Below are 15,486 nucleotides of genomic sequence, written 5' to 3'. Positions count from 1 at the left end.
AGCTGTGAATCACAAACTTTCATTTGTGCCATCTAAGGACAGAGAAATAGGATACTTGTGCTTTTCATCCTGTGCTAACAAGATTTTAGCATATCTCACCAAAAATCAGCTTATCTTATGAAACGGAAGAACATTGGCAAAGATGTTTAGTGAAAGATGTTTAGTGATGGAAATTACCAGTGAACTCTGTATTGATATGGCTACTACGCGTGGGTCATGGAGGCCTCTTTGACACTGTGCTCCAGCCTCACTGGATTGCTGTCTTTTATAAGAATTTCCTATACTCTCCTGCCTTGAGGCCTCTATGCCATTTCTCACCTGGAAAGTTACTTATTCCAATCTCCACCTTTCTTAATCCTTCTAGTCCCAGCTTAAAACTACCTTCCAAATCAAATTTTTCCTCATCATCTGAGTTGAATTAATTCCTTTTCACTGAATCTATATTAATTAGCTATTGCTGTAGACTATCTCCCCCAAATCACCCCAAAATATAAAAGCTTAAAACAATAGTGTTTGTTTGCTCACAATTTTCTGGGCTGACAATTTGATCAGGGCTCAGCTGGGATGGCATGTCTCCATGTGGTTTTAATAGAGTTTATTCATATGTTTGCAGTCTGTGGCTGGAGGCCAGCTGGCTGAGGAGGGTTTTACATGTTCAAGGTCTTGACTGTGTTAATTGCAATGACTGAGTAATCTGAGCCTTCTCTCTCCCTGAGCAGAGAGTAGATGTCACAAGGCTGTTGTAGAACATCATTTTGCCACATTTTATTGGCCAAGCAAGCCACAAGGCTAGCCCAGATATAAAAGCTAGGGAAATTAAAATATGATTCCAACTCTTTCTTATTCAAAAATGGCCAGTTTTAATCTTTTAAATAAAATTTCCTATAATCCTCCTCAAAGTTGCAATCTATGGTCAGTAAATTTGAAATTGTGAACAACTTTAATCAAGTTTGCTCTGTAAGCCATAATGTTTTTAACTTTTTATTTTGAACTAATTTTATACATATGAAAGTTGCGAAAATAGTACCAGTAGGTTCCAAATATTCCTCACTCAGTTTCCCCAGTGTTAACATCTTACATAGCTGTAGTACGAAAAAGGAAATGAAGTTTGCTTCGATACTATTAATAAAACTAAACACCTTGTTTGAATTTCAACACTAGTGTTCCTTTACTATTCGAGAATCTATCCAGGCTCCCACTTACATTTGTTTGTTACTCCTTCTTAATCTTCTGCAGACTTTAAAAAACTACAGTTCCTCAGTCTTACCTTATCTCTAATGACCTCAACATTTTAAAAGAGTAATGATCAGTTATTTTGTCAAGTGTTCCTCATTTGAGTTTGCTAGTGTCTGATGTTTTCTCATGATTGGACGTGATTAGACATATTCTGGACAAAAGTACCAAAGATATGATGATGTGTCCCCCTCAGTGCATTGTATCACAAAGTTCAAGATGTGAATATATGTCATTTTTTGGTAATGTTGGCCTTGATCACTTGTTTAAGGTGTTCTCTGCCTGGTTTCTCACTGCAAAGTTACCATCTTTTCCTTTGAGATTATTACTTAAGAGATACTTTGAAACTATGAAAAGTGTACTTCTCTAACTTTCACCCATTAAATCTAGCATGTATCAGTGGATTTTGTCTGCAACGGTTATGACTATAGTATCTGCTCAATGATAATTTCTATTTTCCTCTCTCCTTCTACATTTATTCATTGAAATCTACTGTATAAAGAGCTTTCCTTTCTCATTCATTTTTTTTTTATATCAGTATGGATTCAATATTTACTTTGGTCTATGGGTTAAAATCCAATACTAGCATTATTTATTTTGCTGCTCAAATATGTAAACCATAATATTTTAATTTAATAAAATACTCTCTCATGAGCATGGAGACATCTAATAAGCTCAGAGAAAATTCTGCTAAATGTAAGATATTAAAATCTAGACTATATATCTCTCTATTGAAATATGTAAATATTTGGGTTGAAATAGTCTCACAAGTACTATCTTTTTGCCTCCATTTTGAGTCTTTTTGTTTTATTTTGGCAAAATAAAGCTCACCAAAAAAGTTGTTTTTATTGATGATTTTTTAATATTTTTCCAAATATAGATGTCACAAAACCTGGTACAGGTTATAACTTTATACTATTAAATAAGAGCTCTATCAAAAGCTTCTTTCCATATGTCAGGTTTTCCAAAATATAATATAGAATTTCAAAATTAAATATTTTATTCAATATGAATTCTTTATTTTTAAAGCTAATTTCTTGTTTTTATGTGACTAAATTTCAGTGTCTTCCCATCTGTAATTTTATTTTCAATAATTGCAATTGTAAAGATTAAAAAGCTGAAATTACTTTTTCCTGTTGCGTGTTGAATACCTTAACTAAAAACTTCCAAATGATTTTGAAAAAAAAAATGCAATTTCTAAAAGCTGATTAGTGACCAGCAGCAAAGTATGTACCGTCATGCATAAAATTATTTTTTAAATTAACATCAACTTTATCCCTTGAATATTGTAGGTAGTTCATTCTATATTTATATTTATAAAACTGTGTGAATTTTGACTACAGTTACTATTTCAGTTAATAGTGCAGCTTTATTACATATGCACCACCACCAATCCCAAGTACATTTCTGCTCCATAGATTTCTTTCTTTAGTAAAAACATTATTTTACTGTGATGTCGAGTTCCACCAAAATATATATTCATGCTATCATGTGCATTCATATGTTTAATTTTTAAATTTATAGTAGCATTTACAATAAGGTCAGAAAATTTAACTTTGATACAATAAACTTCTAAAAGCTTTCCTTTAATTCTGTGAATTTGATTAAATTTTAAATTGTTATTAGAATTAACTGATTTTCTATTTAATTCATCTACTTACACTGTTGTAAAACTGTCATAATTTAACTGTTTGCAAATTCTTCTGCTTATGGTATCAACTCATTAATAGCTATTGCTTTATATGTTCACAGGCCCAAGAAAACTCAGAATTAAAAATGAGAGAAATTAATCTAGGATAATTGTCATGACCTAAATGAAGTCATGCTGCATGAAGTGATCTGTAAACATACCTTCTGCAGTTGCATATATTAAATTACATGCACTTGTGCTTAAACATTTAGGTTGGATTTCAACAAGTGGGGTCCAGGTTGGCAGGAAGATTCTAAGTGGAAGTAACAGCATGAACAAAAGCATGGACTGCTGGTGCCGAATAAGCTTTAAAAAATGGGCAGAGTCTTCGAAATATTGACTAACTTTCTATGTAGGTGTTGCTTCTTCAGCAGAGTTTTGTATTCTGATTATCTTATGGTCAGTGATATCATTAAAGACCCCATGGTGGATGGTGAGTATTTTGTGTATTCTACGCTCATCATCAACTTTCTTGAGAAACAGAAAATCAATACTAAATTTTTATTAAACTGTGTACATTAAACCTTTGTCTTTGTATTGGTTTATTGCAAAATAAAATAAGCATAGCCAGACAATAAAAGTTATAGCTTTATATCATAAGATAAATAACTAACCTACTGTAGCAGCATCATCCTAATACTTTGTAGCAGGATGGCTCAGTCTCTGCTTCCCACACATATTTCACTTACATCTAATCTTTAATTCTCTACATGTCTCACTAAATCTGTTATCTGTTAAACTGGTGACTTCATGTCTCTCACAAATCATGGCACAGCTACTCGGTATGGGTCATGACACAGCTAGCTGTTATACTCAATAGATGGTAGGATCTGTAGCATCAAATATGTCTTCCCTACTGACCAGAACAGGAAGCATTTAGCTGTTGGTAGATGCTCATGTCCAAATGTCATCATTTTATCAGACAGTGCCCTGCATACCATACTTCAAAAGAAGATGTAAGTTTCCTTGAGACTAGAAAAGGGTTGGGAAAGGAGAGATAGGTTGTCTTTCAGAATTTACTATGTGTGACAGTGAGAACTCTCTCAAATGCACGTGCCTCTTACCCTCTACTAAGAGGTACCATGTCAGAAATTGAAGTACAATGTAGAGATTTTATCCAGTCTCTTGTAGTGAAACTATTAATAATGATCCTCCTTTAAAAAGAAAAAATGCCAGGACAAATACTACACTAGACTGACTGATTGAACAATAGGTTAAAACAAGGATGTTCTAGGCCAATCAGGATACACATCTCCTTAAACCTGTCTTTGACTCCAGCACATGCAGCCAACCCGTGGATCTTGATTATGCTTTCTTCCATGTTTCTCTTGAACCTGGCACCTATTTTCTGTTCCCACTGTATCCACCTTAGCCCAGATGCCTGTTTCCACATGCCTTATTATTTATAACCACCTATCGATTGGTCTGGAACTCGTTTTCTCCATCTATCTTTTCTCTTCATATCTACCATAGTTGTCTTTCTCCAGAAACTTTTGTATCTCATCATACCCTTACTGAAAAATCTTTTAATGATTCCTCAGGACCTGCAGAGTGAATTCCAAACTTTAATTCCAAGTATAGTCTGTCCCTATTCTATACTTACAAATTCATTTCTCACCCCTTCCTTATATATATACTCCACTCCAGATTGATCTGACCACTTATCATTTCCTACACACACTTGGCATTCGGCATTTGCTGTCCATGCTTTTGTTCATGTTGTATATCTGCTTTGCCTTCCCAACCCAGACCTCACTTGTTGAAATCTTTAAGCCCAAGTAATATCTTCAAGAATCCTCTAATTCCCCATCTAAAATATTCTCTTTATCTTATGAAGGTCTGTAGTAATGTAGAAAATACTTTGATAGTGTATTATACAATGCCTTCAATTCAAGGAACTATTGGATTGCAAACTTTTGAAGGACAGAGATGAACTTCCATCTCTTGATACCCGACAATGCCATACAGTCTTTGAACTTTGAATATGCTTCTGCTTAATAACTATTCATTGGGTGAATTAATAAATGAATGGCTAATGAATCCAAACTAAAGCAACAATAAATAAAGTCCTGCTTCTAGAAAATATTTTTAAAACTTATTGAAAATTTTATTAATCAGCTCAGGCTGCCACAACAAAATAACAAAGACTGGGTGGCCTAAACAACAGACGTTTATTTCTCACAGTTCTGGAGGCTAGGAAGTCCAAGTTCAAGGTGTCAGCAGATTCAGATCATGGCGAGGACATCTTTCCTGGCTTGCAGAGGGTCACTTTCTTGTTGCATCCTCACATGGTAGAGAGGGACAGAGAGAGGAAGTTCTGGTCTCTCTTCCTCTCATTATAAGAACACTAATCCCATCCTGGGGGAACTCCTCTCATGACCTCATCTAAACCTAAATTACCTTTCAAAGGCCCCACCTCCAAATAACATCATACTGGTTTGAGGGCTTCAACATATGAATTTGGGGAGAACACAAAGATTGAGGACATAATGAGGACATTTAATCACAATAAATGATTGAATTTAAACACAATAAATGCTTGAATTTAAACCTGTCCATGAGAAAATCTTTTTGAGTCGACTGGCATTTTGGTCTGTAAAACACTACAAATAGACAGGTTGATTCACCTTTTCCTTATTAAATTTTGGGTCTTTCATAAATACTAAACAAGATTAATTTCATCCCATTTTTATAACTCTGATTTCCATCAATAAATAAAGACATAACAATTAAAGATACAAGGTACAAGTGTGTATTTGTGTCTCTGTCTCAAAATAAGGATCCACATCAAACTTATAACAGTGGCGACTTATGGGGATGACAGTGGCATTGGAGGGGTGCACTGCCCTGTGTGGTCTTAAACCGTTTTAATATTTTTGTAATGAGCATATATTGCAGATTATGTGTGAAACAGAAAAATGATAAAAACTTTTTTTAAAGAATTCTTGGCCTACATGGCACTATGTGTACGAGATCTTGGCTATGGCAACGGCCTTCAAAGTGTTCACATACAGTAATATTTCCTTTGAAACTCCCCAAAGATCGAGAAAATAAAATTTTAGCTCAACATTCTCCCAATGATATCTTCTTTTCCAAAAATCTTATAAAATAATCTATGACTGAGACATATTTGGAAAGCAGAGAAAAAGGAAAAGCATGGAAAAATTGAACTTATGTGTCTTACAAATCTTATAAACTCCACACACACAAAAATATTTACAATCCAAAAATCAATGGATTCATGAAAAACATTGTGATTATCAGTAAAGCCATTAAAGTGTTTAAATATTTAATTCTTTATGGATCAAGTAAGTGTTAGCCATAACATCTAGAAGGTAAAGAGGTTGAAACATTGAAAATAAAAAAGCAAATGGTATGCTTAGTGTTACTGACAGACTTTAGCAAATGGATATAAACCCATTTGAAAATAAACACGGAGTTTGTGTAATTACAGTGAGCCTGTAGAGGGTTTAACATTTATAGATCTCCTGGGAAGTTTGGTGAATCAGAAACATAAAACCAAAGCAGAGGGAGGTTATTAAAATATTATTTCCTGTTGTACTGTAGAACTGAGAAGAGAATAAACATACCGATTACTTGCATGGCCGGTTCCACGTCTGTTGTGGCCTCTTCCAACAATGACAGCAGCTTGGCTGATATCTGATGCACGGATTCAATATTGCTAAACAAGCTATCCACGTCCAGCCGATCAATCTGAAGAAACATAAACACTGAGCACCAGCTGATGGAGAGAAATGCACTGTATTTAGGATGGTTTCTCCTGCTAAACATTACGTATTTTATATGCCAGCCCATGCTTTTCCCATCAACCATTTCTGTAAACATTCTTATTTGGGATTTCTAGAGGAAATGTGCAGTTTTTCATGCAAGAAATTGGGATGACACATTTGTTATCTCTGTCTTTTCGTTTATTTTGATTAAGTTTTAGTGAGTCGAGTATACATTACGTATCCCTATAAGACCCAGACTGTGAAGAAGATGTGGGCCAGCAAATTAGTATTTTTATGGTGTATCCTTTGGGAGAGTATGTACCTGTGTATATGACTTTAGAATGCTTTGCTGCTTATACAGCAGAAGTTTGACCTTACTCGAGGCAAGTAACTATTTTCAAAGCAGTTTTAAAACCACAGATGTTCTCAAAGCGATGACAAGTTGATGTGCTGAGTTGCTTCCTGATTTTTTTAAAGAAATGTGAATGAAAATTTTTACCAAACATGTTCTACTAATTAAAGATTCATCGTATTTTGAACTTCACGCACACCCTAAAAAGACAGTATAATTATTCCTAGATCTTACAGCTAGTACTTATAATAATTTATTTATTTATTCATCCATCCTTTTATTAAATATTTCCTGAGGATTTTCTATCTACCAAGAATTGTGATAGAAGACAAACTCTTTCAAAGGCATTGGATGATTAGTAGATGGCCAACTATCCTAAACAAGATAAGTGGAGTGTGGTGAGATATGTACCTTGATTTTGCTGGATCTTATTCAAAATCATTCTCTTGAATTTAAGTCAGATATTTCATAATTCAATAGCAGCTAATTGGGTCATGAATGGGTTGGTACAGGCTGTACTGGGCTACCACACGGAATAGAAGTAGGTGCCTTTTACCCATTGTTTATTGCGCCTGAGGTCAGAGGCGAAAACCCAACTCATCAATAATCAAGTCATGGAAAGCTTTAAAGGGGAAAAGCAGAGTTGCTGGTCAAAAAAGCAGGTCAGCAAAATTAGAGGTGAGAGAGAGAGATAGGGAGTTAAGGATCAGAAAAAAAGAGGCTAAGAAATTAAGGGAAATGGAAAATAAGAAATATAGGATAAGAGACAGACCTGAAGGAATTCTAAAATGAAGGCACATAGCAGCAGCTTCTCATGCTGTCAGCATCAGTTTCTTCAGGTGTGCCGGGTCTGCTTGGTGGCAAGGAAGGAGGCAGGCTGCTCATATTTTTATCCTATCCTTTTTAGACATTGACCCATCCATTGTTCCTCATATTGGACATGAATATTATTTTGATAAGGATACTCTCTGTTACTAAACGTGGAAGCATTACTTTCCATTGCACCTTTTAAAATAATTGGTGACTACGTCAGATATTTTTTATGCAGTATGATCAGGCCATACACATTTCTTTCAATCATCTTGGGAAATTCTTCACCTTTCTATCATCAGTCTTGTCCTCAAAACATCTTCTGGCCTCAGTTGTAGTCAAATTCTATGTGATTATATGTAATGAGTATTTCTATATAGAACTATACAACATTTTTCTATTTTTATGTATTTAGAAATTATCTATATCTCCATAGTACATTATTATATTGCATTTATTATTAGATCTTAGGGTCTTTAACCTAGTAGCTCATAAAATGTTCCTTCATTAAGCACTCACTTTACAGGATAGGGCACATGTGGCTCTTCTGCTTGAAATCTATGAATATTCAAGACTTCCCATTTTTATATTAGAAAGTATGTCTAATATTACACAAAGTGTCTAAAAAGAAGGTAATGGTTATATGGATCTTTTTGTTAATAATAATTTTAAAAGACTCAAATGTCACACATCTCTGAATACCACTGATTTAACATATTATTTTTTCTAAGGAATTGATTTATGCATTGGGTATTAATTAAAGCACAAAGGTGTACCTTTACATAGTGCAAAATGTTTTCCAAAGTTGTTTATGAATCAAAGTTTTGTACTAGCTGTATATTTCTTAAAATTATCTTTTGAAATAAATTCTTCTAAAGCATAAAATTTCATCCCTAATTTACTTGCTTTATAAGATAAAAGATCAGATGTGATTTGTAAGCATACCCTATTATTATTTTATTTTGTTGTGGAAACTGTTCTGAGGAACTTAAAGTGCTTCATATTTATTGTTTCATAAAACATTCTAACTTCTCTGTAAAATATGAACCAGTTTGAAGATAGGAAAACTCATGCAGAGTGAAGAGAGGTACTATGCTCGAAATTATGAAGTTCAGGAAAGAGCTAGAACTAGAATTTGATCTTTTAGTGCTTTGCCTTATTCAGTCTATTATTGTCAAATTCTATTAATAGAATACATCTCTGTTTGAGTTTTTGGTTTGTTCTTGAGTTTTTCACAAAATTATCACTACTGCTATTTACTTCCCAAGGTCAGAATCTGTCTAATTTAGATTTTAAATCCATTTAGCAAGGATCTAATTCTATATCAGTCTATAATCTTAGCTCAATGCAACAAATACTAAATAACAAAAATATAGGTTTTAATTTCATTTCTTTCTGAAGGACAGAAAAGATTAAAACATCAATTGGCTTGATTTTAACCATCTGTATCACTACAGGCCTGTGGAGATTCTGTGAATTCTAAAACAAATTCACACTCAGTCATTGCTACGCCAAGGAACAAACAAACATCTGGTCCAAAAAGGCTTTAAAACTGGTAAATAATTATATAATTATTGATATAAATTCTAGGAATCATTTATGTACATTTATTAAATATTTACTAGGAAGAGGCAATGCATCTAAGAGCTTAAATTGAGTTATATTTTAAATTGATTAAAAATTCATTTTTTTAAAAAAGATTTATTCTATGTATACATTATTCTAAACAAAGTCAATATATAATAATTTAAGTGTATAAAACAAAATTAAAGTTCAGTGTTTCTGGTGACAATTTAATTATTTGCTTTACACAAGTATTCATCACAGGATATATTTCAAATAGCAAGTTCCTATTATATTTAAATAATCATCAAACTTACAGTTGCACAAATGCAAAACTCCCCAGGTAAAAATGTCTAAGTAAAGGAAAACATCTATAAAAATTTATCAGTTCAGAGATTGTAATCTTTGGTATAGAATTACTTTGTGCCCCACAAATGTTACACTCACTGTTTTCAAAGCATTCTTTGGATTTTCTTGCATTTGCAACCTAGCCCAAGCTTTTTCCTTCGCTCACAAATGTTTTGCCCTCATATTACTTTATAACATTCTATACATTTGAAGCAGAATATGGTAATGATAGTGTTTGTCCATTAGTTTTGCCCATGTCCCTGCCCTGTCTGTTCCATTTCTGGGGAAAGCCACAATCTCCTAGCTCTGTTTGATCTGGTGTAAGTGTCAATCACGGTACCTTGCCCCATTCCCTACTCTCTACAATGGTGGGCATATGACATAACTGGACAATGAGTTTGGCTTAGGTTCCCAAGCAGAGGTAATGAGACTCTTAACTGATGTTTAATAAATGGCTTTTGGGTAATTGAAGGGCCTGGATTGTAGGTGCTAAGTGTGTATGTTTTTGTCTTCAGCAGTCATCTTTGTGGAGCGCTTAAATGTGATAAAAGCAACACAGAGAAGAAAGCTAAGACTGACAACATCATGTTAGCCCCCGGATCTGTCTTACCTACATCAAGACAGCCTTATCACAGAAGTTGATAAAATGTCTTTATTTAAGCTAATTTGAATTTTATTTGTTATTTTGTATAACAATAGGAGACTAGTACATTTTTCTTTCTTTCTAGCCAAAATCTCACTTCCTCTAAGAAACCTTTCTTGTTCCCTTGGTTAGAATCAACTTCTCCCTCTCCTGAGCTTCCATGACTCTTGCTTTGCATTGTATTACTCAATGCTTATATTGAAGTCCATTACATATAACAGGGATATTTACTAATTTATCCATCTCTATGTCAAAACTGTCAGTTCTTGTAAGATATTTGTCCTGGTGAGTTTTGTGAATACCCCACTGTGGCTAATATAGTCCCACACCTAGTTATTCAATAAAAGTTTGACAATATGAATTGAATCACTGCTATTCAAATGACCTACTTACTTTGTGGGAGCCATCAATAAAATGTACCTTGTAATCACTCTGCTGGGCTCCAAATAACAAATACGCAAAGATTAAAAATGGTTTAAAGAGAAAAATCAAAATATCTAATTTAGTTGTTCAAAATATCACGGTGAGTAGATATTTTTAAATTTTCTACTTAATTTTATCTACGTCAACAAAATATTGTGCTCAGTTTGGCCATTAGTGTATCTAGACAATTTGCTGACAGTGGCTAAACTTCCTCCTTAGTCTACACTTTAGAAAATCTCTGTTCATTGTTTTCTGTTTAATGAGACCCGGGACACTCAACCAAACCAAGTCACAGGAAGAAATAACTAAACATTCTCAGACATGTTGTGCAGACCTCCAAACACGAAGCCCTTTAAAAGTGAGCATGAAGAGAAGTCTAGGAACAAACTCTTAAAAAAAAAAAAAAGCTATTATTATAAAAGTAGTTTATGTTTATTGTAGAAAATAAAGACAGGTAGATACGTGGAAGAAATAAAATACAATAGCTTATAATTCTACTACACAGCAATAACCACTGATATTTTGAAGTACATCCTGCCAAATGGTTTTCTCTTTCCATATGTGTACATCTTTATTAAAAATTTATGTAATTTGAATAATATTTCAAAATTTGGATTTTTTAAATTGAGCATAACATGGACATCTTTTCATGTCATCAATTTTCCTCAATTGTACCATTTCTAATATCAGCATTATGTAGAAATACTGTAGTCTACTTAACCCATCACTAAATCTTTGAAATCTAGATAGATTGCCATTTTCACTATTATAAGCAGCTCTTCTGGCTAAAACTTTGCTCACATCCATGATTATTTCCTTATGATAAATTTCATAAACGTAATTTCTAAGCTAAAGTTGTTAATATGTCTTAAAACTTTTAACCAGTGTTGGCAAATTATAGCAGCAATTACAAACATTATTTTTTCTTCTAATAACCACTTAATTAAAAATCCTCAGTGGATATTAATTTTCTAACATAAATTTGGTAATATATTTTTAGGCTTCTAATTTGAGGATCAAAATCACACTACTTTAAAGTTCCAGATATATATACATGACATATATACAACTGTAGAAAACAGAAGAAAATAGATAGCATTGCATTTTTGAGGGCCATGGTGATTGCCACCAACCAAACGCTTCTCCAAAAATTGTTTCTAGAAAAGACTGCAATGTTTCTATTTGCTGTGGTTTGGCAATAATCTAGGTTCAACATGGAGTTCACTTCTGGACCCTGTATTAGAATTCATACAGGGGACTCCAGCTTAGACATCGCCTGACTCAGTCTAACAGAACCTCAGTCTCATCGATCCCTTCTAGAAGGCAATCCCCTCGTGGTGGAATGGAATATACATTTCCATAATAGAACTGTCTTCTAGAAAGGGCAGATTCCACAGCATTATGGTGAGGCCTGGATGGGTTTCCTGAGTTACTTTGTTCCATTATTACAGTTGAAGCCTTGTAAGCCCAGTAACTGTGACAAGTAAGGTTAGAATGGTAGAAACTTGAAAATGCATCTTAATAAAACTGTAAGGAGTGGGCACCCAGTGAGAATATTCTGAGAGGAAAGAACCAGGTCTTGCTTTATTTTTTAGTGCGACAACTGAGAAGGGGGACCGCTTGTGTAACAGAAATTGCAGCAAATGGAAAAAGAGAATGTGGTGGCAGATGGCCCTGGCAACCGCAGGGCTGGAATAATTATCTAATTACTATGGCATCTACTCAGCTGGCTTCTAGATTACAAAGATTTTCAGGGTCAACTAGCCATTATTTCATCAGGTTTCGCAAAACTACTGATTTGTATGTGTGAAAGTTCCTGCTGTGAAACTAGATTCTAAACTACAAGATGAATCAATATCACTGCTAGACAGCAAATCTTTTAATTAATTTTGCAGCTAAATGCCCAAGTTACCTGATAACTGCCTGGAAGTGATCCAGGCCAGGAAACGTTAATGAGGACAGACCTATATCAGATGTGTCAATCTGTTTACAGAAAGTAAGGTTGAGACTCTGGGATAGACATCTCAGCATGTACAAGAGGAAGAGCAAAGCCAACATAGGTGAGTCAAGGCCAGACCAGAGACTGTGGTCAAATTTGAGAAGTTCTTGAGGTCTCTAACAAAGAGGATTGGGAAATTAATCCCAAACTTTGTTTGACTAATAAAAAAGTAAAGTGTTTATATTGATATCCTTGGATGAAAGGTAGGTAGCTGACCAAGGGTCTCTGCCTTTGCTTCTCTTATCTGCCTTGACATAGGGACAGGCAAAGAAAGAGTTACTTGGTGGGGGTTAGTGGTGATCTTCAGGTTTGCTCTCCTTTTCTACTTAGAATTGTATATGAAATGCTCAGAGGACAAACGTACTGCTAGGAATAGCCCTTCTGGGCTGAAGATTTAGTAAATGTTGTGATCCTTTAAATATTCTAAAAAAAAGTATAAAATAAATACTTGAGTTATATTGTCAAAACACAAGAGAAAGTAATTTGGAAACTCTTTGGAACAATCTGTAAGATTAAATGAAAAATACAGGAATTTTTTATGCACCAAAATCATCCAAAAAAATAATTGTATTTAAGGGCTTCTGGCTGAGCACAATGAGTGGGCTAAACAGCTTTGTGCTTTGGTCCCTTGAGTACTTACTATCTATGTGAGTGTGTGTGTGTACATATGCGTGCATTTATTCTTTCTTCTTCCTGCATACACAGACTCAGATCTATTAAGTGTAACAACTAACCAGCCCCAAACCAACCAAACAAACAAAACTCTTAACCTTTTCAACAGAACATCTCTTTCCTTCAGATCCATGTTTTAAAGAATCTACTGATATCAGAAATGACTTACTCAACATTTACTCATTCTTTTTCCACTTAGTAACACAATTGCAAAGTTCTAATATTCAATAATACAACCCAAAACTAGGAAAGTCCTGGACTCACTAAAAATAATTTTGAAAAGTTAGGAGATACTTTTGGAAAAAAAATAAAAAAACACAACATTTTCTTGAGATAATAAACAAAGGAAGAAAAGAAGAGACAAAAGTATGAAAAAAAGGTGTGGTGGGCAGGTATGCGATGGTAGCCCTGTGTAAAGCAGGAATTAGGAACAAAATTGTATGACATAAAACAAATATCCATGAAGTCTATCTGTGTTGTAAATTCTGGAGTCATTCCACTATTGGTGTTCCCACACCTTCTCACTCTTATTTTGGCACTCTGATTACCATATCTAGATTAATCATGACTCTGCTTAAAACTGTCAAAGTTTTTCCATCTTGAATGCATAAGGTCAGTGCTCCTGACATGGGGCTTTCCTGTGGCCTTGCCTCTGAACACCCCTCCTGCCTTGTCTCCAGCAACTTGGCACTTCAGGCACGCACCGTGCTATTGCATATCATGCTTCTTTCTTCGTGCTATTTCTTTGGAATCCAATAATGATAGTAAAACTACAATAAAAAGTTAAAATCACACATATCATGCCTCAATTTTACTTGGAGCATCAATTTCTTAGATATCAAAAACCAAAGGGAGTATGAGATGGTTTGCCATATGCAAAACTTAAAAAAGCAAATCTCGGTGTACTGTTTGAAAATCACCTTTGTGGACCTCATGCCTGAGAAACCTAAAGGAGACCTTAGGAAAGTGGTGGCCAACTTGGGACCAACTTGCACTCCCTCAAGTTTGGAGACAAAGGATACACGAATGTTTCCCAAAAACCAGATGTGGATCCTGTGAGAGAGTGAGCTGGTGTGAGCTCATCTCTGATTCTCCTCCCTTCTGGACTGAAGCACAGAACAGGGAAATAAACTCTGATGCCTAGGAGCTGAGGAATGAGTTGCAAGCCACCAACTGGAACAGAGATGCAATCTGGATCAAGTGACCTTCGGGAGAGAACTCTCTCCCAGCCACCCGCCATCACCATTGTCATGGAAATCCACACACACACACACACACACACACACACACACGCATAAGCACCCACGAGGAAGCCTCATTACTACATTTGGAAGGCCCAGAGAACGTAAAGCCAGTCTATGTCGGTAACGGTCCAAGCAGACCTTTCTCTCCTTTACCTCACCTTCTGCCCATCCTCCCAGGGGTCAGAAGCTGGTGGTAAGCTGGAGTCTGGGGATAAGGAAGAGCAGCACCAGGAGAAGAAACAGGGAGAAGCCACTCACACTCCCTCCTCCCACCGCATGTTTCCTGGTGAAGCAGGCCTCACCTGGGGGGGTGGTGTTGATGCCATTGTCAGAGTTCGAATTAATTTCTGGGACTGATATTCTAATTTCTGACAAGACTGTATTTGTCTTAAGATCTGTTACGTAAGTGGGAGAGAAGTCATGGGCCGCCAGAGTTTTCATCCAGAGGCAGGGCAGGATTCCCTACCATGTGTACTTGGAAGTGTTGTTGGAAGACTAATTCAAGTTGTCTTTTGATTACACTACAAGTCATGCTTATTCAGCATACTGGTTATAACAGCAATTACTGTTTATTGAGTACTTCTGTGCCAGAAATTTTGCTACACTTTATATATATATTATTCTATTTATTCCTTACAACATGCTATTATATCTATTTTTTCCATTGAATAAATCAAAGCTCAAAGAAGTTAAAAGATTTGCCCAAAGTCACGTAGTTGTGAGTCTCAGATCCAAGGTCAGGTGTAGGGCTGCCGGACATAGAGTTCCAGACTGTAAC

The 15,486-nt window shown here is 35.1% G+C and overlaps 1 protein-coding gene across 1 annotated transcript in view; it reads right to left on the bottom strand.

The window, feature by feature from the left end:
- The window catches only part of ARHGEF38 (Rho guanine nucleotide exchange factor 38), a 117,935-nt gene that overhangs the window by 58,966 nt on the left and 43,483 nt on the right, over window positions 1–15,486 (bottom strand). The window contains exon 3 of the mRNA XM_006918890.3: window positions 6,514–6,637. Coding sequence (XP_006918952.1) covers window positions 6,514–6,637 — 124 coding nt within the window. The remainder of the gene's footprint in view (window positions 1–6,513; window positions 6,638–15,486) is intronic.

The sequence above is a fragment of the Pteropus alecto genome, unplaced genomic scaffold (genome assembly GCF_000325575.1).
Source record: "Pteropus alecto unplaced genomic scaffold, ASM32557v1 scaffold5, whole genome shotgun sequence".
Lineage (NCBI taxonomy): Eukaryota > Metazoa > Chordata > Mammalia > Chiroptera > Pteropodidae > Pteropus > Pteropus alecto.
The sequence above is the reverse complement of the archived record's forward strand: the minus strand, read 5'-3'. Positions and strand labels throughout refer to the sequence as shown.